General features: G+C 42.0%; 2 protein-coding genes across 2 annotated transcripts in view; one reads left to right on the top strand and one right to left on the bottom strand.

Moving 5' to 3' along the window:
- Positions 1 to 12,876: 12,876 nt before the first annotated feature.
- Positions 12,877 to 27,500, bottom strand: part of LOC119579047 (serine/threonine-protein kinase grp-like) — a 14,776-nt gene continuing 152 nt past the window's right edge. Inside the window, exons 1-11 of the mRNA XM_037926774.1 lie at positions 27,483 to 27,500; positions 19,209 to 19,323; positions 18,954 to 19,102; positions 18,322 to 18,461; positions 17,634 to 17,757; positions 17,387 to 17,518; positions 16,051 to 16,178; positions 15,464 to 15,551; positions 14,321 to 14,481; positions 13,729 to 13,965; positions 12,877 to 13,626 (exon numbers count right to left, since the gene is read on the bottom strand). The exon at positions 27,483 to 27,500 is cut by the window's right edge and continues 152 nt beyond it. Of these exons, the coding sequence (XP_037782702.1) occupies positions 13,405 to 13,626; positions 13,729 to 13,965; positions 14,321 to 14,481; positions 15,464 to 15,551; positions 16,051 to 16,178; positions 17,387 to 17,518; positions 17,634 to 17,757; positions 18,322 to 18,461; positions 18,954 to 19,102; positions 19,209 to 19,282 (1,455 nt within the window). The 5' untranslated portion in view covers positions 19,283 to 19,323; positions 27,483 to 27,500 and the 3' untranslated portion in view covers positions 12,877 to 13,404. The remainder of the gene's footprint in view (positions 13,627 to 13,728; positions 13,966 to 14,320; positions 14,482 to 15,463; positions 15,552 to 16,050; positions 16,179 to 17,386; positions 17,519 to 17,633; positions 17,758 to 18,321; positions 18,462 to 18,953; positions 19,103 to 19,208; positions 19,324 to 27,482) is intronic.
- LOC119578619 (translation initiation factor IF-2-like) lies at positions 26,464 to 27,360 on the top strand. The gene is made up of 2 exons (XM_037926182.1): positions 26,464 to 26,541; positions 26,584 to 27,360. The coding sequence occupies exons 1-2, from the start codon at positions 26,464 to 26,466 to the stop codon at positions 27,358 to 27,360; spliced, it is 855 nt and encodes a 284-aa protein (XP_037782110.1).

Genomic DNA, 27,500 nt, shown 5'->3' with positions numbered 1-27,500 from the left:
CTCCCTCCCTCCCTCCCTCCCTCCCTCCCTCTCCTCCTTCCTCCCTTCTCCTCCCTCCCTCCCTCCCTCCCTCCCTCCCTCCCTCCCTCCCTCTCCTCCCCCTTCTCTCTCGTCCTTCAGCTACAGAAAAGCGAAGAAAGTCCGAGTGACGCGCTCGTTTCCCGCATCGTGGCTCATCCGAGAAATAGTTTCCAGAGTAAAAAAAAAAAAAAGCTTTTGATGCAGCAAAGATGAAACCGTCTTTCCGGTGAGGCACGACAAATCCGGCCGTAAAGGTGGGATGAGCCGTAACGACCATCGAGTACAGTTCGCTTGGCAACTGACTCTGCTCTGCCATTGTGTTTTATGTACGAGAGTTTGATTTATCTTTCGCCTCGCGTGACTTTCGATCCTGAGGCGAATGAGATATCACGGCCATAGACAATGCTATCATTTCCCTCGCCATTTTCCCTCGGGTTATTTTGCGTGCATTGACGAGCACCTGGCGAGTTTCACTCTTCAGTGCGGCGCCGCCATGACTCGCCTTGCCTCTGGCGTCCCGATTGCAGTTTGATGAGCGACCCGCTGTGTTGCGTGACTATGTGGGGGAGGTTTACAGGATGTATGTGTATGAACGTGACTGATTTTCTAATATGAACAGGTGGACGGAGGCCGGAGCAGGTGGAGGGAGAGAGAAAAAAAGGAATACACACACACACGTACAGAGAGATAGAGATAGAGAGAGAGAGAGAGATGAGAGATGAGATGAGAGCGGAAAGGAGATGAAGGAGACTGAAATGGCGACAGCAGAAAACATGACGAGACCTAAAACAGACATGCCACCCGCAGAGTGCTTGCCTTTCCCTCCGTCAGACGCAGAGAAGGATCTTAGCTGACCCTTTCATCAGGTTCCTTCCTGGATATTGGTGTTTCATGGGGAATTTAGAAGCCGGTGTCGTAAGTTAAATGAAATGAACACATGTTGAAAAAAGATATGACCTACTTCAGGTATGTTACAATTAAGAATAGATATTAATGGCTTTTTCAGATTGTTTAAAGGTATTATATAACGTATACTAGATATTATGATTTTATATATTGGATTTCAACTTATTGCGAAATTACTAATCGTGGTGTAAAGAAATGAGTACTCCTAAAATGTTGTACAATATCTGAAGAGTGTAAAGCTTTGTTTACATTTGCTTTATTATTTCTACATCTAAAAGTTAGTTATCCCGTATCCCCTTCCTCAGCCTTCGCCTCAACTAACTTTGCAAGGTCTTTTCTTCTCCCCTTTTCCTTTCCCTTCTCCTCTTTATCCCTTTTTTTCTGTCCACTTCCTAAGAAAGGATGAAAAGCTGGATTTGTGTCAGGTATGGGTACGATAGTCCCTTGGTTAATCGCCTGGCCCTTACCCCTTATGGGACCCTGAGGGTAGACCGTTTCTTTACCCCACTTATTTCAGGCTCACCATGGCCAATATTTTTTTTTTATCCTTATTAGAGGCATTAAGACTTGTCTCTTCATCAACTAATTTTGATTTCTCTGGTTTCCCGACCCCTACCTCTCCTTTGGTCACGGCTATGACCACCGATACTAATACCTCCTCGATGTTACCTATCTGCTCTGTAAATTCTGAATCATCCATCCGAGCCATCCCTGTCATTATTGTTCCTATCATCATCGTCAATATCGGAGTCATCAGAGTCACGTCCCAAGGCAAAGTACATTTTAGCATTATGGTGAGGCCTTCCTTACTTCTCCGCACATTGTAAACATAGTTATATAGACCTTGTTCGCAACGGCATCCCTTGGTTACTTCCAAGCTGGATCCGTACAGTTACTTCGCTCACAGGCCCGCGCGAACATGCTTCCTCTCTCCTTCTCGATTCGTATGTGCTTCCAGGCAGACAACATTCGCATTGTTCTGGGCTACGAGATGTCTGTCGATCCCCATGGCTCGGGAGCTGATCCCAGCAGTGAGAACACCCTCTTTCTCCGTGATTTTGTTAGGTCCCAAAGACGGAGGACTTCTTGCTCCTGGTGTCAGTGCTGCAACCGGCATTGCTGGACGTGGTATATTGATACGGGTACTGTGGCCAAGGAGATCGACCACTTTCTTGTCAGCACTCTCTGGAGGATCCTCCGAAACTACCGGAGTGCCGAGTTCTGTGGCACTTACTATAGGCTGGTTGTGGCCACCCTATGGTTCCACTTCAAAACTCCTCGTCCCTCCAGTGGCCACTCCAGGGTGTTTCACTAGGATGACGGGGGAAGGAGTGTGACTGGAGGTTCGCTATGGCAGTCTCTTATCGGTTCACAGAACTCAAAACCTGACGGACCCAGTAGATTCAAACACTCGAAGCAGCGCACGAGTCCATCGGCGAACGCCCGAGGGAAAGGCAGAATTTCATCTCACTGGAGACCTTGGAGGCCAATGAAGCGTGTTGCATGGCCCGGCTGAATGGCAATCAGGACTTGTGCCGTTCCTTCGTGCACAGGGCTCAGTCACTGCTGAGAAGGGACAAGGGAACAATTCTTCAGGAACCATGCTTAGGAGGTTGAAGGCCATTTTTTAGTAGATGACCTTCACCATGCCTACCAAGCCCTTAGAAAACTGAACTCTAAGCCTCCCAACAAATGACTGCAGTCCTCTCAGTGGATGGACAGATCATTTCAGACCATGTTAAGGTTTTTGAACATTGGGCTGACTATTTTGAGCAACTGTACCAGGTAGACATTCCAGCAATTAGTCTAGATCATAATGCCCGTGTCAGGTATCAGTGAGGAACCTCGTACCTAAACGGAGGCTAGGGAGACAATCTCTAAACTGAAGAGTGGAAAAGCTGCAGGCATATGTGATACCCCTGCTGAACTACTAAAGGCTAAGGGTAAACCTTGGCATAGGGCTTGCATACGGTCTTGACTTACTATCTGGCAGTTTGGTTCCATTCCCCTTCACTATGCCTACAGTGTGGAACGCCGTTGTGAGTTCAGTCATGGACTGCTTGCAGCTTACGTTGACTTCAAGAAGGCATTTGATTCGGTGCATCGCGAATTGCTATGGGAGATCCTGAGATTTAGGGAATTCCGACATAGATTATTGCTTTAACAGCAAGCCTATATACTGGTACTGAAAGTGTTGTAAAGTGTGGTGGGGGCCTGTCAAATTTCTTCCCTGTGAACTCATGGGTGAGGCAAGGTTGTGTCCTTGCCATCACTTGTCACCACTTGCAAGAACTGGATAATAGGCAAAGCTACTCTCCAAAGCCAGTGTGGAATAACACTGGGCAATATCAAGGTCACAGACCTTGATATTGCTTGATGTTGCTATCCTATCTGAATCTCTAGAATCATTTGATGCATTTAGCAATGAGGCCAAGTCCTTGGGCCGAGAGGTCTCCTGGACCAAGACCAAGATTCAGGATTTTAGGGACCTGTTAGGGGAACCTGTTTAGTCGAAGCATGTTTGTGGTGAGAACGTTGAAGTCACTGAGAGATTGGTAGTGTAGTCCAAGTCTCTGGGTTGTCAGACCAAGAAATCAGTAGAGGATTGATCTGGCAGCAGGAGCCATGAACTCGATCAACAAGAGCATTTAGAGATGTCAGTACCTATGCAGAAGGACCAAGCTACATGTCTTCAAGGCCTTGAGACTGCCTCTCACGTCCCCGAGATTAATCGGAGCAGCTTGAACAAGGCCAGCAACTCCTGGGTCATTTACACACTCGCAGGGAGGTGACTATTTACATCATTCGTTTTTCTTTTGTACAGTTTTGTAGATATATGGTGACGGTTTTATATTTCTTTCATACTCCCATTTTGTGAAAGTGAAGAATTATTGGCCAGTGCAATCAATTTAATCATGAAATAAGCTATTTAACAAAAGATGCTTTACCAGTGGTGCATTGAGGAGGAAGGTATTGTCAGTGTTGCATTGCTGGTAATATATTTTCCACTTCATTAGCAAGGTTTGTCATCAGCGAGTCTAATGCTTTATACCTTACAGGGGATTGATTGTTGGAGGTGATACTGCTGAATGATTGTAACCCACGGACATGCGCAGAAAGGAGGTGCAGGTAACCAACATTAATTATAATTACTGTGTTTCCGCGTTTGTAAACGAGGAAATGCACGTCTCTCCAGGTGTATGGGAGTATAAGATCTATCTTTCATGACGGCCAAGATGAGATTGGTAGTCACCTGCAGAGATTTGAGCGAGTAGCTGCTCTACTGTGTATTTGGTATCCGTATTGAGAGGCCGTGCATTGTAAATGTACGTGTTGGTAGTTGATGAAACAGTGAAAGGCAGAAGTTGAAAGAGGCTTTACTTAGGGCCTACTCAACGAATGCAGTTAGGGGCAGACGTGTGTTCAGTGAGTATAAATGTAGGGAGAGAATCTTGCATCCAAACGGTGCAATCATGAAGTGACTAGGAAACCTTCGATTTACTGGAATTTACAAAAGTACGAATTCTTGCTATCGATTCCTTTACATTTACAGCTGTTCACATTTAACATAGGAGAAACTAGCAAGGTTCATTTTTACGGTACGGATGTACTAAGCTAGGGCAATCTGAAGATGTTTTGTAAAGAGATAAAAGTTAAAAGTCTTCGGCACAAGAAATAATCTGAAGACATGAACGGAAACACTACAAATAAAGGAAAAAGATAGCGGAAAGTCCACTTGGTGCTCCTGAGTTTCTGCTCTGTCCTGCCGTGCAGGCCAAGGTGAAGGCAATGTTTGTTGCAGCCCTCCATGAACCCTCCCCTCACGGCACCTTAGTTTATTTAATAAATTTTAACGTGGAATTTACAATACGTCCATGTTGTAAAGAACAGCCACCAGCAATTAATTTTATCTGACTTGGAACAGATACCGAGCATTATTGTAGATCGTGCCATGTGTCAACTCACACAAAGACAGCGATAAGCGCGTGCCGATAAAATTCTTCCCGTCATTCTGAGCCTTTTTCACGAGTCGCTAATGCCCTTGTAAGTCCGATATCGCCTTGTAGCCCTTGTTCCGATCTAGGACGGATACGTTCTCTGACAGGTAAGCTACGAGTTTCCCCGAAGCCGTCTGCTTAAACATCAGGTAGACACCGTGACTGATTTTGTCTCAGATTGCCGGATAGCACAGCGCAGTCTCGATCACGCGAATTGCAATGTTGTCGTCCTGAAAGCAATATTAAAAAGTTGTTCTCTGACCATGTATGAGAATGGGATAGATATTTTTTCCTGCATTTGAACTCCTATGTGGAAGACAAATCAAAGACCCACTTGCTGTTTTGAACGACCTTTGGTCAAATTAGATCGGTAATCAAGTAAAATATACTTACTAGTACATACTTAGTTTGAAGAACCCGCCAAATTAGCCGTTTCGTAAGCTGAATAGCAAGACGGTTTATGACTTTAAATCTAGAAATAAAGAGTTAAAGGTGAATGATGAAGTGCTTGTTTTCTTACCCGTCGATCACAATAAAATTATTATGCAAGAGAAAGGCCTTATCCAGTCGCAGGCACGAAAGATACTGGAGTATATTGAGCCATCAGAGTTCGTGGACAGAGTAAGGTACTTCACATCCATATGCTGAAATATTTCGATGAATTCGCACCTTAGAAGAGCAAAATTGTAAATGTATGTTATGGGTGAAAAGGATAGTGACCATTTAAGTGAAACTATATACCTAGAATCAACAAATGATGATTCTCTCAATGTAAGATGTGATCTTAAGGTACAACAAAAGACGACGCTAATCATCTTGTTTCTGAATACCCTGATGGTTTCACCGACAATCCAGGTCATACCTCTATAGCAATCAAGCTTGAGGCAACCGAGCCTGTTTGTAAGAAACAGGCTTCATACCCCAAAATTCTGTTTGTATGCTTGAGTTGAGCATAATACAACCATCTTTTCTGCCAGTAAAGGACCTGCATATGTTACGTTTTTACTGATGACGAAAATGAATACATTAATCACAATGGGTAACATTGTGATTCTAATTGGTTTGTACTTTTGCAGGACATGAATTGTTTGCTGAATAGATAGCGGTTACACATCTCAAAGGCTAGTATATGTAAATACTTCTTAAGTAGTCGCTAAAAAAAGTTATTTACTCTTCCTGACTTACCAATATCATACAACGACGAAAACGGTTGGAAAAAGTGCTATGAGCTCGACCTGATATTGGTATCCATAACGGGGGCATTATTTGGGGGAAGGGGCTGTTGTCTCCCACTCCAAGGGCCACATTTTTTTTACCTTTTTTTGTTTGTTTTACAAATTATACCTATATAGATCCGATTATAGCTTAACATGCCCTTAAAATAACAATTTTTTTCTACTTTTTTGTTCACTTCGATCAGCTACCTTTCAGAAATTTAGGTTTTTGAAATGTATAATAATACTATTATTATTTCGTGTTACCGCCACCAGCTTGGCGAACGCGGGCAAGTCTTATGTGATGGGTGCCATTAATGCCGCCGTTAACTGGCATCCTTCTGCAGAGCGCAATCAACTCCTCTGCCGCTTGAGCAACGACGATATGACGATTGCAGGTATGATCTGGGGGGGGGGGTCTGCCTATGGCTGCCCAAACATTCTCAACGAGACTGAGATCTGGCGATTTGGTGGATGTGGCACAGTGTAATATCGGGATGTTGCGACACTGCTCGTGTGGATAGGGCTACGGAAAGTAATCTTGGCAATATTGGTGGGAGACTTGCAGATGGTGTAGTATTGTCCTGATATTGCACCATAGTCCATGAGGCAGGCGAGTAAGTCTCCTCCAAAATTTGATCATTGTATGTTTTAGACGGGTCAGTTTGTAATCGTGACGAGACGGGAACGATCTCGGAAGAAAACTTTGCCGATTTGTTTTTGGAGACATTGCTGGAAGAGGAAAGGGTTGTCAGAATAAGGAGCTGTGGGGATCATGAAAAATCAGTCCCATTTGGCTGGACTAAATAGAGTATTTAAGCTCCTTGTGGGGGTGGGAGTAGTAGAAAGACAGGGGAGTGTGGAAGAGGGTGTAATGTCGAGTGTTGAGTGAGATAGTATTGCGGAGAGGTGGACAATAAGGTTGTTAAGGTGGATGGGGTAGTTGACGAAGAAAGTTGTGGAAATGGAGATGAAGTAAAGGATGTTGGGAGAGGAGGAATGTCTCCTGGAGGTTGTTTGTTGACCTGGGTGGATGATGTAATAGTAAGGATTGATGATACCGACAGAACGATACTGTGATCGTTAGCGGTGATCGTTAGCGACTTTAGTGACAGTTGCTCTGAGCTAAACAGCCTCGTTCAGAAACGGAGAATTAGTGCTCCAGACAATCGTTTGATAACCATCGTTGAGCGACAATCGCTCCGAGCAAAACGTACCTGACCAAAACACCTACACCTCATCCACCCTCCAGTATCTCTGCCCCTCTCCGTCCATCCTCCATTTCATGACCCCCTACACCCCTCCCTCCCACTCCATCCCCATAGTGTGGAAACCATACACAACACATTTGAAGAAAAAAGAACTTAGAATCCCAGTAGAAGGGAAGGAAAAGACGGGACCCCAGTTAACGGTGAGGCGTGTGAGGAAAGCGTGCTGCTTATCTTAACCAGGGCTACCAATCCCGGTTTTCAGACATTTTAGAAACCAACGTCGCTCTACTGCTGGCGATAAAACGCTTCGAACACTTGAATTTATTGATTTGCCAGTCAGGTGCAACGTCCGATGACTGCCGGCCGTCGCCCGGTAGTGTGGAAGTCATAACTGGTAAAACGGCAAAACAAATAAGTGTGCTAGACATCAAAGGTCATAGAGAACTATTATGGCAAAGAAGATATAAATGAATTAACGGTTAGGATAGACTGTGTTGAGGACTGCCCAAACGAGCGGGCCTGATCAGCGGGCACATTTGACGGGCAGACCGTCAAATTGCCCGAGCGCCCGAGTGAAACCAGGCGGTTACTAATTGATAGTTAATGATAACAGCAAAATAAATGTGCTTGACATCAAAAATAGCATTGTAGAAAGGTGTAAAGTCGTATAGCAGTTCAGGCTGGTTTGACACTGAAAGGGGCAAAGAGGGTGACGGTAGAGAGGGTGAGTTAAATGGGCTAAGGTAGGGATTAACAAGCTGATAGACCAGTGTTGTCAAAAGGAAGACATGTGGGATTCTGCAAGGATGTCTGTATGGTAAGGTGGGGATTAGCAAAAGGAGAAAGAGGATTCAAGACCGATTATATCAGGTTCAGGAGAAATGTAAGGAGGGAGAGAATTCAGGGAGGGGGGGGTGAAAAGTGTCACATGTGTATACAGAGGAAGCGGATGGGATAATGGGGAAGGAAGGGAGAATGATGCAAATGAAGCAGGGAGAGAACGAGAGGTGTTGGGAGGGAATGGTAGGTAGTGGTGTAGGGGGGAACATGAATAAGAGGATGGATGGATGTCCGCAGTTACTATGATTGAAGAGGGAATGGGAGCAGAGATTATAAGATGGATGAGGTATAAGCATGTTATCGGGGTCATAATTAATTTGTATTTCAGTTTCTGAAGTGGATTTGGTTAGGGAGGTCTAAGAAACAAAGGTCTTTATGAGGGGGAGAAGAGGAGATAGGCGTCTGATGGGGAGGATGTGGTAGATGGGTGGAACGTTTAGATTGTCTGCTACGGGTAGAGCAAGGAGGGAGAGTGGTATTTATTTGTTGAAAAATGCCTGCCCTGTCAACAGTTAAGGCCATTAGCAGCGTATTCAAAATACAGCGATAGGAAGGGGCTTGCGTGCATTATGATAAATTATTGTGGTGAAAAGGGTAGAAGTGAGTGAACGATTAGGATAAGTGGACAGAAGGGGATGAAGAAGAACAGGAAAGGGGGAAATTTTATTTATTGAAATTTTTCTGCCGCTTCAACGTCTAAAGGTCGTTAGCGGCATATGCAAAAGATGGCGATAGCGTGAGGTTGGGGGAAAGCCCCCAGTTAAGCAGCGAAAAGGGTTAGGAATGAGTTAGTGATTGGGCAAGGTTACAGTTTGAACAGTACTAGAGTAGTATGGTAGTGACAAGGGGTAGATTGGGAGCTGATGGGGCATAGAATAAGGTAAAGGTTGTTAGAAGGGGGAGGAGTTAAGGGAGTAGGGAGCATTATGATAAAGTGTTGTGGCGAAAAAGGCATGAGTTAATGAGTAGCAAGTGGACAGAACATGGGGATGATGAAGAGAAGGAAAATGAAAGATGAAAAGACCATGCAAAAGGCCGAGGTCCAGGCAGGGGTGATCCCGTACATTGGGCCTCAGCCCCCGCCTCCTAAGCCCTAACGACAACGAGTATGGGTTGTGGGGGATGGCTTTGTACTGCTGCTGCATCATAATCAACGAGGCAGGCAAACGGGGCGTTTTCAGTCTGACTGATCCTTGATGTAAACAGGGCAATCATCCGGGAAGGTGGAAACCGCTCCGGAGCAAGTATTAAGGGAGGAATAAGGTCAAGGTAGATAATGCAAGAGCTTGGGACTCAGATGTAACATTTACGAGGCGTGAACTATCTGAAGGAATGCGAAAGGGTTAATGGTTAAAAGCAAAATAAATATGCTAGACATCTAAGGTCATGTAGCACTATAGGAAGATACAGTAAAGGGTAGTGAAGGGCGGTTGAGTTATTAGTTAGTTGATATACGTCAGCTATCTAGATTATTATTGAAAAGATTAAAGATGGGTAAAGTTGATGAGTGAATGGGTTAAGGTAGGGTTAAGGTTAAGGGATTAGATCACGTGAAGAATATGTATGCGGCTGAGGAAGGAGACCAGGTTGTCAAAACAAAAAGTGAGATTCTGTAAGGATGTCTGATAGGTTGGGATGTCGGTGAAGGGATGATAAGAGGGGGGAAGCAGACGTACGGGCTGCATCAAAGTGTGGACAGGACAACGGAATGTGTGGGACTGAAAGAGGGACATTACATACCAGGGCTATGAGAACGGAAACCGTGAATATTCTAATGTAGGAGAGCTATACTTTAGTTGATCTATGAGTGATAACGGCTACAGTGCATGTTGGAGAATCTGGAGAGGAAGGAGCTAGGAGATAAGGAATGAGAGGGGGAAGGTGGTGGAGGATCTGGGGAAGGGCATAGTTATGACAAGGAATTCACGTGTGTATCCAGGAGGGAGTGGAGTGGGGAGTGTGCAGTAGAGATTGGAGTGTCTGGATTTAGAATGGCAAAAGAATTTGACTGGGGAAGGTAGGAGGTAGAAGTGGGGAAGTAAGTTGTAGGAGGGACAGGTGTAGGGGAGGGTGTAGGAATATATTGGGAGGGAGGGGAAGGGGCAAAGCGGGTAACATTTCTGGAGTAGGGAGTAAGAGAAAAACCTTGTCGACGTGCTTCCTGTCTGGCTTCACGCGGAGACCAAGTCTGAATCTGAGTTGCCACCTCAGACTCAAACTTGAACGTAGCAGCCCCTATAAAATACATTATGGGGGCCGCTACAGTTGGCACATGTGCTTGAGTGCAGAGCAGTTTGGTTATGACCAGGTTGGGCACATAAGAGGGCATCGGGCTGTGGCACAGCAGTGTTTGTCAGGATGTCCTAAACGCCAACAATTTGACGCTGACGGGGAGGAGGTTGATATGGTCGGACAGGGAGGGATCCTCCACCAATGTAAACATTAAAGGGAAGGTCATGTGTAAGGAAAGTATTTTTGGCAATGTCTTCTCCAATAAGGCTATATACTAATAAGGGAGGATGAGGTGATTGGTGAAGAAGGTTGTGGGGGTAGAGGTGATAAAGTTGAGCATGTGGGAGAGTAGGAATGTCTCCTGGAGCCTGAGTGTTGACTGGGTGGATCATGTATTAGAAGGCATTGAGAAGGGGGTAATGGTTGTAGTGTTCAGAGTCGTGGTTAAAGGAGAGCCTAGGGTCGGGGAACCGGGAGAGTTTGAGTTGGTGGGGCTATTTGATGATGGACAAGTCTCATTGCCCCTAACAAGGGTATAACATCTTTATTATTGGCCATGGTAAGCCTGGAGTATGTTGGGGAGAGAAAGTCCATCCCTTAGCACCCCCTGAAGGGGTAAATCCAGACAACTAAAACAGGGGAATACCGTGACCATGGCTCCCTCAGGCCGTTCAGGACTGGCACAAAGTCAGTTCAGCCCGGCACTCGCCTTAGGAAGTGGAAAGTAGAAGGGGTTGGAGAAGGGACAAACGAAAAAGCAGGAGGGGGGGGGGGGAAAGACCGTGCAAAATTAGTCGAGTCGAGGGCTGATGCCAAAGGTTGGGAGATTCCCAGCATTGGGTCCTAGTCCTACACCTTGAAAGTGGACAGAAGGAATCAAAGAAAAAGATGGGGGGGGGGGATAGGACCACCATCTAAGATTAGTGGTCTTTTTCCCTGCTGCGTCAACATCCTAGATCAGTAACAGCTTATATAATAGGGTGGGACTAGGGGGCTTTTTTTTTTTTTTTTTTTTTTTTTTTTTTTTTTTTTTTTGGGGGGGGGGGGTCACAGTAAAGCAATGTTTGTGGCTTTCTAGAATGGACATTGGTCAAAAATAAAATGCTATGTAACATTTAATGATTAGGATCAGAATGTACCAGGCATCAACGCAAAACTAAGTGGACAGAACAGGGGAGGCAAAAGAGAAGGAAAAGGAAAGAGGGAGAAAAGACCTTGCAAAATTTGTTGAGGCGAGGGATGAAGTCCAGGGCAGGGATGATCAACATTAGGCCTCAGTCGGTTTCCTATACCCCCCACCACCACCCATGATAACGGGGGGGTGGGGGACATAATTGGGAAGGAACTAAATCAAGTTATAAAAATACATTTTTATTTTCCTTGACAATCACCGAGAGCATAACTGGGGTATACGAAGCAAATTACATCTTCAAAATCAAGTAACTTAACAACTTCATAAAAACTCAATTTTGCACATTCTTCAGGTTACAAGAAATAATCGGCCAGTATACAGCCAAGGCCAAGGGGTAATTCGAGATGAATTTGCTTCAAGGAAAAGGATCTGAATAAGCATCTTCATACAATTGATCAAAATGTTAATGCTCGACTGTAGTGCATCATTAGATTGATCATGCAGTTTCTGGGGTCAACACCATTAGCTGATTACTTCAATGCAAGAATCATCTCGAAAGGTCTTACACTTCAGGTACAATTTTCTGGATACCTTTTGTATTCACTTTTGCTCCATTTACAATTTGCATACTTTAAATTTTAGTTAAAGTACTTCTGTATTCAAGTTACTAGTAATTTCCTTCTTAAAAGTCAATTCCGTTTTTTATCCAGTTTTGTACTATGTTATGTACATCATTTCTACTCTAGTTGCAAAAACTTCAGCAATGGTTGATGAAACCGTTTTATGTACTTATCGAATATTTCATGCTACACTAATCAGAAGTTTTCAATTCAACTTAATCATATCATCAATAACGAAATAAGTAAAGTTGGTGAAAATTTTACCAACACTTTAAACAATGAAACCACACTAATAAATTTCTACCTGGGCCCTATACACACGAAGGAATGCCCGCGCTGGCACAAGGGTATTGGCATGTCAGAAGTGAGATAGCAACCTCGCATTCTCTTAACTCTGGAAAGATCCACTTGCAGGGAACAGGCATGGCTATTTCAAGAAACTGCCCATGCTTTCTGATGTGTGCCCATGCGTTAACTGGCCCTCATGTGGACAGGGCCAAAGCTTAGTACATGCCCTCTCTCTACACAAGCTAGAGGATAGGTATTTATAGTTCTACTCCCAAATGTTTGCACGATAATCCTTCAATCAAATTTATTCAACTGAAATAAACTAAGAACAGTTTAATCACTTTATTTATACTACACGAGAAAATTACCATCTTTGAAATATGCCATCAAAAAATAGGAGTAATAAAAGTCTTGTAAATAAAAATAAAAATTATTTCTTTAACTGACAGTAAGTTAACAGTTTTTATTCCTCAATTGGAAAATGGAATGATTGAACAATTTTTTTTTTTTTTTACTTTCGTAAAAGCAAGTAAGCACCCATCAGTGAAAGACTAGAATTCTGCCTGCGAGAGTAGAGAGAAGGCTGGTCAAAAGCAAGACTTCTCTTACAACCGCAGCACACTGTTGAGATGGGTACTCACTACCTATCCAGGCAGCCAATGTTGCTGGAACATTCTGCCATACTACTATTACTGGGAGGTCACCTTTCAAGTTAACCAAATGCTTAATCTAGACAGGGAAAAATTATTACAGGCATACCAGTCTTACATCCAATTCTTTCAAAGTTAATCACACATTCAATATCAAACACTTTTATACTTTAACCGAGTATAAATCATAGCTTATTCATTAAAGACTAATACTTTACATCTTACACAAGCATGAGTAACAGTCAGCATATAAATTTTGAAAGACTTCAAAAAATTTTCTGTCTGGGTCAAATTAGGCTGGTAGCATATTTGTTGCTAGAGCCATATTCCAAGTTACAGGACCCTTGATTACTATATGAGATAAACCCTCTTTAATTCGCAGAAAATGTCGTTTAAAATCCAATCCACATCCTTTTGAAAGTCTGAAATCCACAAGAATATGCTGGCCCATATCCAGTATGCTTGCTTTCAGCACAAGTTGAGCTCCACGTCGATCCAGAGTGGTTACAGTAAGCTGAAAATAGGAAAAGACTTATTAAGAAAAATTATCTTTAGGCAAGATCATATAATCACAAATAATAATCCATGATAATTGTGAAAAACCTATAATACTTACAACATTGACATTGTGCATACGATAAGTGTAGTTCATCTTGTTGAACAATGCTTCCAGGTGAGTTAGGGTGTCCTCCAGGTTGGTCCTTACAAGCAAACGAGTCATGCGTTTCACAAGCCTCTGCAGTGGTGTTTGACTTGCTTGTGTACTTTGAGTAAGTTGAGAGGAGAGCAACAGCTGGTCAGGTTGGGCTGGTTGCGAGAAGCTCACAACCCCCATGTCTACATTAGGACCATTCTGAAATGAAGGGTTTACATGTCAGACAAGTACATTCCAATTACAAAAATCTGTTGGTAAAACTACTAGTCACATTTCTTTGCAGCCCAGAGGTGCACGTCAAGGAAATGTTTTGCTTTGTTAAATCCTCAGAGCCTATGCCTCAACATTTTCACCTAGAGATACCCAAATACCCTCTTGACCAATAGAAATTTAGCTATTATCAAATGGTCTTATCTTTCCCATTTTCTTCCATTATTCATTATCAACCAAGTAATAATTTGTAAAGTCAAATCATTTGGGAAAACCATCTTTGTAACAAGTCATCTTCAATTCTAAACTCAAAAATAACCATCCAAAAATTAATGATACTTACAACAGTATTAATTGAAGCAGATGTAGGGGCCTCTGGCTGTGAACATGCTAACCGTGCTGACATGTCTTCCAAACAGAATGAGGAGTTTTCCCGTTCAAGCTCACTGCACACACGCTTGGTAGTAGGGGTCATGCTGTCATTCGATGCACTGCGTCCAAAACCTGAAAAAAGTAAATGCTTACATTTTGGCCACTTTTAGGGAACAAATTGTAAACAAGAAAGGTTTGCAACAATATTATAATGCTGCGATGCTTACGGGAGCAGTAATGTCCCATGGTGTTCCAGCTATATGATATTTAAACCCTCATACAGCTAGATCACCAAAGACGCCACCATTCCCAGTCTCTTGTTCTCCTCGTTCCACAATATCAGATGTACATTTTCAGAAAATTTATGCCAGCACTAAGATACTGCAACTGAACTACTTGCGGCTTCGATGACCAAGCCCACCTCCATGCTTTGGTAATCTAGCTTTATGGACTCTTTACTACCATCATAATGCTAAACCACCAAAGCAAAGTAGCAGACAAACCAATTCCAGCTCTGCATACACCTTAGCCAGTTGTGAACCAAGGGCCTTTACAGTACATGGGTAGCAATCCTAAGTCTATGTAGGTCAATCACACGTGATACTTGAATACTGGGTATAGTTTGTGTCAGAGGAAGAGATAACAGATACTTGGAAACTCTGCATGGTAATGGTCTGCAGAGTCACATAGTACCTGACACCTCAACCTTTAATTCTTGATTATACATACTTCCATAAATTAGGATTTCCTATGCTGGGTAAACAAACAGCAGCCTGGTAGTCAGCATGTTGCATGGAGTATCAATTTCTATATAAAACTGGATGTTGCAACCCCCTTCACAGGAGAGCGGAGAATGCAGTTGCATCAATTTTTCCATTCACGTCACGTCATCTTAGCTGGCATTTCAAAAGCTATACACATGAAAATTTTGTTTTCTTTCTAATGCCTTAAGTAATAAGAAGCAAACTGTGTAACTGCCACCCATCTGCCTTTTACTGCTAACTTGCTAAGCAGGAATACATGTAACCTGCAAACCTTGAATACTAATGCAAGACTACGTCAGAAAATACTCGTTTAAGCCTTGTTAGATATGAAAGCTAGAACTTATCCTTACCTGAAGATTTGTGGTAGTTCTTTGTGAACCACTGATGTGCTTTCACCTGAGGTACTGTTGCTCGATGCCTAGGTACAGTATTCAATACCTGAAAAAATAAGGTTTATAAGTGATTTTAGCAATGAATAAGTACAAGGGTCAAAGCTGAAAATGAAGCACCAGGTCTATGCGCTACCAGAGACTGCTGGAATCATGGAAAAAAGGTTTGTACTAGTTGTACACATGAGATACAAGTAATTTGAAATAAAGGAAACTTGCTTCCATGCCATCCAATACTACTGGTTAATCCTTGTTCATTTTTAATCATGTTAAAATGAACCATATTTACTGCAAGTATAGAAAAGGTACGAGTATGAACATCTTGTAATACAAAAGATGTACTTAACTGATTTCAAATACATTTTTGCATTTCTGACAAAAACATTTGAATCTGGTTAAATGCATCTTGCAGATATTCATTCTCCTTCATACCTTTTCTACTGATGTTAGAAGCTAAAGTGCAATTGGTATATTCTTTCCACACATGCTTTTGTAAAACCTAACAGTCAAATAAACTTAAAAACTAAGAAATTTGATGAATATATTACCTTGCGCAAAAGAGAGAGGGCCAGATTGTCCACCTTTGTCCAAGGTGTGGTTGTGAACAACCTACAATCTCGGTCTTTCCAGGCCGTGTATTCTGGACAAGAAAAAGTTGGTTCATCCCATGGCAATTCTGTCGAGATTAAAAACACTGCATTAGAAATTTCCTTCACAGACTGAATGTGGTAGCATTTCTAAGTGACAGACTAACCTCAGTTAATAATCAATTTAAAACCATGAAATACACAAGCAAACATGTTCCCATTTCCAGTAAAATACTTTACACTAAAAGAGTATTTATTACTGTCAACAGGAATTTCTATATGGGAGTGCTAGTGAAAGGTAGCAATATTGCAGCTACCTTTCAAACCTTACTCCCAAAGCTAAAATCCTGCAATTCTAGCAAGTATTCAACTTGGCACTCCATGTACCAGTAACATAGGCTGTGTGGTTACTAATGCCACTGTCAGGGAAAAGATGCTCTTGTCAGGTTGGCAGAATTATAAACATTACTTGTATATCCTGCATTCAAGCCAGTCACCCTTTCAACCGAATCTTTACCTCAAAAATCAGTTTTTTTTTTGCCTAAAAGTAAATTTGATTTTCCCAGACTGTTCTAATCTATTGCAAACATGGGTTTATGATCCTAGGTCATTTGTAAAAATTTCTATTAGTGTATTTTACAGGGGAAAGGAACTTTTATAAGACATATTTTTCAAACACTTCTCTAACCATTCCATTCAGTTGTCAACCCTGTATGGATGATTGCATTATGGTCCAGACCATTGTTGTCAAGGGGTGGCTATCATTACATTATGCGATCTGCAAGTGGAGCTTTTGCTTTACAAGTCTCAAACCATTTAGGATCAAGTTAATAAATAAGCTATTAGGCATTTTTGTAAACAAGGACTTCAAACCATCCTTGCATGACATTCATTACCCTCTACCTCATACAGATTTCCCTTCCATTTTTCCATATGCTCTTTCACTCAATACTTACAGCTTTGGGTGCACGGTGAATCGAGTTTCAGCCCTGACTTTGGTAATCTAGCTTTATGACGTCTTTCATCTCTCACACAGCTAGATCACCAAAGACGAGGCAGAAGCGGGTTCTCATGGGGTCTTCATTTTCAAAGCCAGTTTTTCCAGAGCAAATTTATTGAAAGGGTTTCAGTGAATAATTATGAAAATGGAATTTGCTGAGCCTGTGATATAAATATGCACTTTTCCATTCCGAAGAAAATCCTCTTCCTTCAGTCATATGTTACTTTGAAGAAAAAAAAAAAAAAAGTTGTTTAATAGCTCTGATTAGTAATTACATTAAGAATAAAAGGCACTTACCACCAGCTAGCAGTGCAACAAGAATCACTCCACAAGACCAAATATCTGCAGGTTCAGCATTATAGGGTCTCAGCAATACTTCAGGAGCCATATATGGTTTTGTTCCACAACGACGATCCAATTCACGTTCCTAAAAATAAAAAAAATGTTGATAAAGCCTCTTTAACCGACACTTCACAATCCAAAATAATTGAATGCACTGCAATGCAATACAGAAGGCAAAATAACTATCATAATAAAGTTTACCTTCCATTGTGTCTGAAGAGAGTGGCCATTCCAAAGTCTGTTATTTTAAGATGGTCATTCTCGTCAAGCAGCAAGTTCTCTGGCTTGAGATCCCGGTGTGTAACACCCCGTCCATGGAGGTATTCCTGCCATGATAAAGGAAACTTTAGTAAAGTCCTTCAAGGAACAAGCTAAGAGGAAAAATAAAAAATAAAAAATAAAAATCATAAAACCCTGTTCTTCCAAACGTCTTCTTTTGCACAGGTAAGGTGCCTTGGTACACCTGGCGCATGAATCTCTCTTACATGCATCCTGGTAATACCAAAGACCCTGCCTTGCATGCACCAACAGCCTTTGTTCATCCTCAGCAAGAGGACAATATACATTATCTGTACAATATAAAATATACAATGAAAATAAAAGTTAGAGGGATATTTCACTTTCATTCAAAATTACATCATTATCTAATGATCAAAAATTAAAATCCATCTGGTGGGTGTTCATTCTGAAATAATGTTCATGTAAGAACAAATATTGGAACTGAGCAAGAAAAACATTTCTGACTGCTTTTAATGTAATGAATACTTCCATCGGTACAGTTAAAGGGGTTCTATTTGTGTAACTAAAAACTGCAGTTCTAATCCTCTGACATGACGTTAATGACACTGCTGAACTAATTAAGGGTAAAAACATGGAGCAGATTCACTTACCACACCACTGATCAATTCCCTGAAGTACTTCTGTGCCTGATGGGGAGGCATGCCCGTGTCAGGCTCAATACGATCAAATAGTTCACCACCTGCAGCATATTCCAGGAACATGTACTGCATTGAATTTTCACGGCGACTTCCTGAGGGATAAGCAATCTATCAGCATTTAAACCAAGTACTTGTGTATTAGGTTGCAAAACCAATGTAACGTAAGAAATAAATTACCTAATCATATTCTCACTAGATTAGACCAGTGGCTTCAACGAAAACTAAACTATATTTAAGACATCAAGTCCTAAAATAATAATGGTAATTAATGAGAGAAGAACTAGTTACTACTAAAGCTAATCCTGCTAATATCAATTCCAGTAAATTCACATTACTTTGAAGATATTCCCTCTAATTCTACCCACAACTACCTTGTAATCAACTTCATGGTCAACAAGTTCTCTACACTTGCAGTATCAAGTAGATTCAATGGCCATATTTGTCAATATTCCAACTGTTACATAGCTTTATCTAAATGATACCTCTACCTCTAGTAAATTATCAACTTTTGTTTAAAAAATATTAATACAAAATTTCCTTATTTTAATACTCTTTATAAACCCACTTCACATGTACTGACTTACCATAAAATTTTATGATGTTTGCATGTTTTAACATGCGGTGCAGACATATTTCCTTGCGCACAGCATCTGCTGCATCTGGATGTTTGACCAAGTCCACCATCTTCATGGCAACTGCCTCCCCAGTGTCCTTATTGATTAGCAATTTTACTCTGCAATAATAAAAAGAACATAAAACACAAGTTCCTAAAATGATATCCAATTCATTCACAAAGCCAGTCATGTAATACACATGAATAACATGAAACAGGAACTCACTCTCCAAAGGCCCCCTCCCCAAGGGTCTGGACTACGTTCCACCCCACCACAAATTCGGTGACCGGCCCAGCCATGGTGGTGCTGGTCTTTTCTGACACTTTCTAGCCAACATAACCTGAAATGTAGAAATCTGTAAGTCCAAGTCACTAAATTAACAATGTGGCATCAAACAATTCATTCAAGATACTGCCATGCACAGCTAAAATTTTACAAACAAGGATGTTACTTTTCCTTTCTTCTTAGAGCCATAATTCCTCTAACCTACTTGTTCCCCCTACCATGATTTAGGCCCTAGTCAACATTTCACCACCATGTGCTAAGGACGTGGACAAGCCACAACTCCCAATTGGTTGGAACATACAAGAATGCACTTTGCAAAGGAGTAACAAGGGACGGGCAAGAAAAAGATGAGGTAGCTTGGGTGGATGAACTGCCACATACAAAATTACTTCACTCACCCACTGGTTCAGGGAGAAGGGACTGATAGGGTAATAGATATGGTATGGGGAGTGGAAGGAAGTATTTTATCAAGTAATATATACCAGGGTTGACAAATTTCAGGATTAATGGCAATGATACTTATTAGGAGGGGAGTCTACAACTCTATATTTATACTGATTGCTGATTTTGTGGGTCTTAAAAGATTATGTTGCCCTAACCTCACTCAATTTCCATTGGACCAAAGTTTTTTGTTAATGATATATATACCTTCCTTTGTCCACCGAGTATTATGAACAATTTAAAATTAATCTTTTCAGGCTATGTATTCTGGACATGAAAAATTTTATTATGTGGCAAATCTTTCAAGACAAAAATTTTGAGTCGAAAACTTTATTCAAGAGATTGAGTATTTCCGAGTCACAAACCTAAAATAATTACCACCTAAAACAGAAGCTAACATGTCCCCCATTTCCAGTAAAATACTTTCCACTATAAAAAGAGTATTTACAACTGTCAACAGGATTTTCTCTATGGGAGTGCTAGTGAAAGGTAGCAAACATTCCAGCTACCCTTCAAAACTTACCCCAATGACCACAATGCCTCCAACTTGTATAATTTATAAAGTTTCATTTTGTCTGCTCTTAAAGCCTGTAAGTGATGTCACAGGCAATTTTTTATATCATGCAATCTGCCTGCCTGTTAGGTCCTCCCTACTCTTGTCTGCCTATCATGCCATCTCATGTGGACAGACCTTTAATCCTCTGACCACACAAGATCCCATAGCCATTCCCTGTATGCATCTCAAGTAGCTAGAAAATAAGTGTTAATCTGTACAAAGTGGCTGTCCTTGTTGGGAATGACAGTAATAATTCCATGTCCAACTAAAATTCCTAAACAGGTTATTTTAAATTCAAAAAATAAAAATAAAATTTGTTTACATACTTTTGCATTCAGAGCAACTATGGTTCTCAGTGTACTAATACATTTTTTAAAAGCACGAGGTCTGAAAATTAACTTCACACAAATTTGTTACCTATAGTGCAAGATGTACTTAATGCATAGATCAGTCATAACACATCTGTATTCACTTCAGGTAACAATGAAAATCAAACAGAGCATTTACCAGTTAATAACTTTTCTGGTGGTGGTACTGAAAAAATTGCATTATACAGTGGGAAGGGGCTGAGATAGCAGCCCGAGATGGCAGCCCCACCTGGCCAGAACTAGCTGGTGGGCAAAGACTCCTTGCACAGGAACAAAAGGTTTCTCTACTGCCATGACTAGGGTGACTGGTTGCTGGATGCTATCAGTAGGTTAAGGGTTTATTTTACACCCTAATATGCAGTTATACATCAATTGCATTACCCTGTTATTGCCGGTTCACATGTAGACACGTCATAGAAAACGGGTCTCTTGGCAGGGTAAGCTTGCACGTGCAGCGACGCGCCAGAGCGAGTGGAGCAGGACGTTCCGCTTCACGCAGCGGACTCCCGCGCCCACTGTCTGGCCTTTGCCAGATATCACTAGATTTTAATTGATCTCCGTGAATTCTTATGCCCAGCAATAACGGGTTAGATAATGTCTTAACAGTCAGTTACCAATCAAATTCCCCATAAGAAAAAGTAAATTCAGATAAAACTTCTTTATAAAGGAAGTAATGCACTAATAGGAAAGGACAAGGTAATTAGGCTGGAAGAACTGCCACACTCAAAATTATTTTCTGTCACCAGCCTTGTACTCCTTTAACAAGCCATAAATACGACTGGCTATGGCTAGCACTACTTGTCCAACCATACAGCACAAAGGACAAGTGATGCCTACAGACACCCCCAACATAGCCACTATAAACATTACTGGATTTGAGAAATAGTTTAGGTAGTAGTTTAACACCTAAAGAATGAGAAGTTTCAACTGTGCTTCAGAGCTCAAAAAAGGTTGCTAAACCTTGTCATAGTATGAAGGAGATCATGGCAAGCCAATAAATTTGGTACTATAATGGCACTTGTATCAATACCAAATAGCAAGTAACAAAATTAGCAGCTTTTAACAGTCCCCACACCTTTAAGGATTTCAGTACCACACAATACTACAATACAGTAACAAACAATTTTCACTCCTCCAGTAGTTAGTTTTGCAAGTATGCATATTTTTTATTAATTGTTCAATGGTGCTATAACCTACAAGTTCAAGTTCCCATGAAAAATACTTTAAAAAGTTGACAACTGTTTGGGAGTTCCCTATGCAAAATATTAAGAATATGGGAATTCCCCTTTATCCACAGATACTAGACTTGCTAATAAAAAAATTAGTGTGCATCTAACAGAAGTAAATAAATGCACAGTGGCACAAGCAAGTTATTTTCTCGACCTGCCAGATTGCCATTTAAAAATCAGAGAAATAATTTGCAGCATTTAAGAGATTTCTTCCAATGCATTGTTTATCAGCATTTTGCAGAAAGTAAAATCTATTATACAAAGTTATTTCAACTTTCATGTGGAAACAGTTTCCAGATAACAGCATTTATGTTTAATCCTTGACTGCACCATATAACAAAAGTGTAAGACAAGTATTTATTTACATATCCTTCAAGCACAGCTCTGGATGTTTGTAATGTGCAAGGCCATCCTTTAACATTCATTCTTCCTGTGCATCGTCTCTACTCTCAGTGTTTATCGATTACCAACACTCCCCCCGCTCGTGCTCACTGAGGAGGATGGCGACTTCACCTTACAGCAGTTGTCAGTCTTGTTAAGATTACATAAGATTTCAGAACAAATGTTAAAAAAAAAAAAAGAAACGAGAAAATGGGAAGTCAACTTCATCTGCCAGGTGTTAAGGACTTTGTACAGCTGACAGTTGGTGACAGCTAAGTCTGACACATTCATTTATTCCTTTTCAAAAAAATTTATATTTATGGAAGTTATCATGAAAACCCTGAAGGTATTGATTTCATAAGACCTACTATACTCTCAAAATATTAATGTTACTTTTCTACTAACCTTGATGGTTCCCTCTCCCCCTCAAACTTTAGTCCCATACAGCAATGCCATGCCACTATTCACTTTGGAGTTGCATCTTTTCAATAACTGCAGATAGGAATTTAAAAAAAAATAATAATAATAATAATAATAAAAAAAAAAAGTTTTGCATGTACAACTACTGTGGCATGAAAAAATTTGGCTGGAGGGTTGGATGACAAACATGACATTATGGAAAAACTTGGCTGTGGGCCACTGAGAAAGTTGCCATCGTGACTGCTTTTGATTATGGCTGGGGCGACAGGAAGACTGGCCACAAGTGTACAAATCTCTTGGAGTGTGATTAGACTTCGTAGGCATTTAGGAAAGGGCTCTTGCATTATTTCAATCAATAAGCAAGTATGAAATGTACAGTCCATGAGCCATGACTGGAAGAGTGCCAGCTCCTGGCAGGATGCCATTTCCATGCCCAGGATCCATGGCCAGTGGCATATTTTGGGACACATGATGGCAGTAAAGTATCCAGATACAATGGATTAAGCGTTTCATGGCAAACATAGGCCCTAAGATATTTCCTTCAATAATTTGAATTAAATAAAAACATCCCCAGACAATAATTATCCTCCTTCCATATAAATTTAAACATCCCCCCCCCCAAAAAAAAAAAAATCCAACAGCCCTTTTCACTTCTTATACTATATATATACACCTTTATTTTACTTTTTTTTTTATCAAATGAAAAGGAAAACCTTATCCATGGAAGTTCAAAAACAATTTATTCTCATCAAGCCCTCATTAATACACAACTTGTGATTTCTACATGGCCTTTCTTCAGGTACAGATCTAGATACAAAAGATATAGCTAAATCACACATGCTGAGAAGAGCCAAAAACAAGAAACCCAACAAACCCATTACTTTTACTGTGGGAAAACAGATTTTTCAACAAATTTTTGCTCACAATCAAGAAGGCATTAAAACTATCTCAAAACTTTAAAATATGCACAAATGTAGCTTCGTGCAAGCCTCTTAAGTCACCAAGTACCTTTATCAGTTTGCACTATTATCTCTCACTTAAACTGTCCATATCCTTACTTGCTAATTCTTACCAAATGACTGCACCACCGAGACTAATGTCGGTATTACTTAAACACTGCAAGGATCCCCAAAATCTACCTCATGTGCTACCCTTACAGAAGTAAACCTCATCTTTCCAGAACAAATACAGCCGACCTTCCCGAGCACATGACAATCCTGGCAGAATTATTAAATATTACAAATCTTACATTTTTTCTTGGTTCATAACACAAGCTTCAATATCACTTATTGTGCAATGGCAGAATAATGTTCTGGAGAAAATATGGAAAAAATTATGTCAAACAGGCATGGAGACAAAGATCATATGATCAGGCCCAAAACTTTCATAGTAACACATTCATCATTAATTTAATATTTGGTACTACTTTAATTTCATCATGTATACTATAACTTGAAGGCTATATAGCTTTGACCATTTTCTATAACCTTGCAATTATTTTCCAGCCCTGAAATCTATAACAAATAATAGATTTTAAAGAAATTATAAAGGGAAAATTAGAAAAGGATTCATTTAAGGTTACCCTCCTTCCCATATTCTAATACTCGCACTGTATGAAAGTTTTGGCCAAGGGATGGGGGAAGTTCTGGAATACCAGATTTAACAAAAGTTCCTACACATGGAAAGAGACCCTTACTTTTTAAATTATACCGTAAATCTCCATTTCTCTAGCTAACAACCATGATGTCACCTGGGAATCTACAACCATGAACAAAACCTACCCAACCCCCATTTGCCTCCCATGGCCAGACTCCACATGGCATTTGTTCCAACCTATTTTCATATTCTAAGTTCTTTGTTTGCCATGATTATTTCAAGCATCAGCAGGTACTTTCCCATGACCCTATTCTTAGACTTTCTTTAACTTAAGGTCATTATGGGTTACTGTTACAGAGAGCAAAGCACAGATGGAAGGAAATGGAGAATGCCATCTTATAGAGCATAAACAGTCAAACAGGTACAGCTGATGCAGCCTCATTTAATGTAAAGTGAAAATATCCACTGCATATCACTGCTCATACCAAGTCCACAATGCCCTCACAGCCAGTTCTTAACTATCAATAGAAAAAAATAAGGCTAACCCTCATTTATTTTCTACATATCCCTTATTTACTAGGCGTCTCCTCACAAATGTTCATTAGGACCACCTTTACCCTTAACACTGTTGTCCTCACAAACAGTTCTTGGCCATTGCTGCACCTAAGAATCAAATCAGCTGTATACTAATCTAGAGAACTTGTTGCCTTTTCACTTTATGGGCTTTTGTATTTCCAGTCTTGCCTTCCTAATCCACTTTGCTTTAGTCAATTCCCATCAAACAACTGCCATCACAAGTGCAAAATTATCACAGCATTTTCAAAATTATGCATTTTAATTGCCTTATTTCAACACATACCCTGTTGCTACTGCGTTAAATTGGCTAGAACTATACTTAGCAATAGCCTCAAAACTTTCAAGTTGATACATCTCGGATCCCATTAATCTTGCCTGCAAACACTAGCAAATCCATTAAACTATTTTAAAAAATACTTGAAAAATGAACAATAAAACTCAAATGCATTACAAAGGATGCAAGTTGACGTTACCAGGAGCAATGCAGAGAAACAAACAACAATGCCATCTTACAGAGTATAAGAAATAAAAAGTCCGTGTGTATAGATCCTGCGACCCTATATTTACCGCAAAATGACGGTGTTTGAATAGAGATACGCAGGAGACAAGTCCACAACACCCTGTTCTCAATGTCCATTTTCTACAAGTTGTCACAAAGTGCTAATAATGGGGGTTACAAGGCAAATTGTCCCCCCCCTTCCATGGAATAACTAGTAGTAGTAAAGGTTTGGATTTTGGGTTTGCAAAAATCACTGGCTTTGAGACTTGGCCTCTAGAGGTGTATCGCTCTCGGTAACAAGTACAAGGATGCAAATTGACACTTACATAAAACATTGGTAAAGCTCAAACTAATGAATACATGAACCCATCCAAAACTCTGGACCACAATGGCTGCCGTACAACTGAAAAGCCTTCCTACCCACAAGGTTCTGCCCCCTGGACCCAATGCTACCGATGCAAACATGAGAATTTAATCTTGGCATGATATTGAAATGCTTCCTACAGACACGAGTATCTTTTTCATGCAGACGATTACACCAAATGCAACGAGTATAATATTCAAGCATGTAGCATGCACTGATCTCCCATACTTCATTAAAAAGAGCTTGTGGAAGTCAAATACCATATCCAAATCTATGAGGTCTCGCATAGATACACAAATCAAGGCAATAGCCAATAAATCAACAAAATTGCCACACTATGGCAAATCTCACTGCTTGCAGACTCCCCTTGAAATTTACCACAAAATGGCTTGCCAAGTACAGATGGAAAAAAAAAATAACCGATTCTGCAAAAAAAAAAAAATAAATGCAGGGCAGGGTTCGCAGCAATCCAAGCAGTCGCATTTCAGAAATAGTTACACAACAGAAGAATTAATCTGGTTGGTTTAAATTTTCCTATAAGCATGTTTTCAAAAATAAATATTCCAAAGACAATGGAACGCAAACAAAACCTACTCCACATGGTCAGCATTTCACAAGCCTACATGCAGCCACATGGCACGTACCAAGCTCCCAACCGTAAACAAACCACATGGTCTCCTCTACTAGGCCTACCAAAAACTACAGGATACATCCAACAGGCTTAAAACCAAGGCCTGCTTCCAATAGGCCTACCATTACACCCACATGGGGCCCACAAGGCAGAAATGTCCTTTTCCACAGGCCTACCACCACCACATGGGATTCCTTCACGGAGGTTTACACGTCCGACACAAGGGATACAAGGCGTTACTCCCACACCTCTAGCCCCCACGCGAGAGGATTCGAGGCCACGGCGTGCTGCTTTCAGCTTGGATCCCACCAGCCCTGCGTCCCAGCCCCCTCCCCCCGCCGGGCGACGCGTCCCGGCCGCCTGTCCGAGCAGGACCTCGAGGCCCGGATCCCTGCGCCCCGGCCAGCACTCCAGGCCGCCTCGGCTCCCTTCCCAGCCTTCAGGAGGCCCTTCTGCACGCCGAGCGCCAGGCAGCCCGCCGCGCGGCGCCCAGAATACCCTTCCGGGCCACGACACCGCTGCGTGCCCAGAAATACACCACAAACGCTCACTTCGGCGCCGAGAAACGCACTGGAGGCGCAGCGGGGCCCTGGGCACGTCTGGCGGGCGGCGAGGGGCTGCAGGCCGTTGGCGGCGCCGAGGCCAAGCCGCCGCCGAGGCCATGCCCAGACACGTACCCGTCCCACTCCGGCCATGCCCGCCCGTGCCCGCCCTGCCACCTCGTGCCCTCCTCTGCCGCCGGGCACCGCAGCGCCGGGCACGCGGGGCGGCAGGGCGTCGAGTGCCCGGCGCGGGGCCACGCGTGGGCAGCGGCGGCCGGGCACGAGGGCCGGGCAGGAGGGCAGCGCGCCTGGGCATGGCGGGCGCCGGTCCTCGCCGTCAGCTGTTTCTCATCACCACCTGCCCCTCGGCCGCCCGTGCCCCGCACGCCCGCCCGCGGCCCCTCCTCCACGCCCACGCCCTTACCTCTCGCCTCGCCGCCCGCCCGGCTGCTGCTCGCGGCCGCGGGAGGAGCAGATGGCCAGAAATAGAGCGCAAAGAGGCGGACTGCGGCGCCGAGCAGCCGCCGAGCACGTGGGGCGCCCTAGGCCTACGCTCGCCCGCGAATTCGAACGCGAAAGGGGCTCCCGCGCCGCCCGCCCGCCCTCCTCACCTACAAAAGGGCGTCTGC

The sequence above is a fragment of the Penaeus monodon genome, chromosome 11, assembly GCF_015228065.2.
Source record: "Penaeus monodon isolate SGIC_2016 chromosome 11, NSTDA_Pmon_1, whole genome shotgun sequence".
In the NCBI taxonomy this organism is placed as follows: domain Eukaryota; kingdom Metazoa; phylum Arthropoda; class Malacostraca; order Decapoda; family Penaeidae; genus Penaeus; species Penaeus monodon.
The sequence above is the reverse complement of the archived record's forward strand: the minus strand, read 5'-3'. Positions and strand labels throughout refer to the sequence as shown.

Coding starts and splice junctions, on each gene's coding strand:
- LOC119578619 (XM_037926182.1), top strand. CDS start 26,464: ATGGGGCCCACAAGGCAGAAATGTCCTTTTCCACAGGCCTACCACCAC. Junction 26,542..26,583: donor TCCTTCACGGAGGTTTACAC/GTCCGACACAAG, acceptor CCACACCTCTAG/CCCCCACGCGAGAGGATTCG.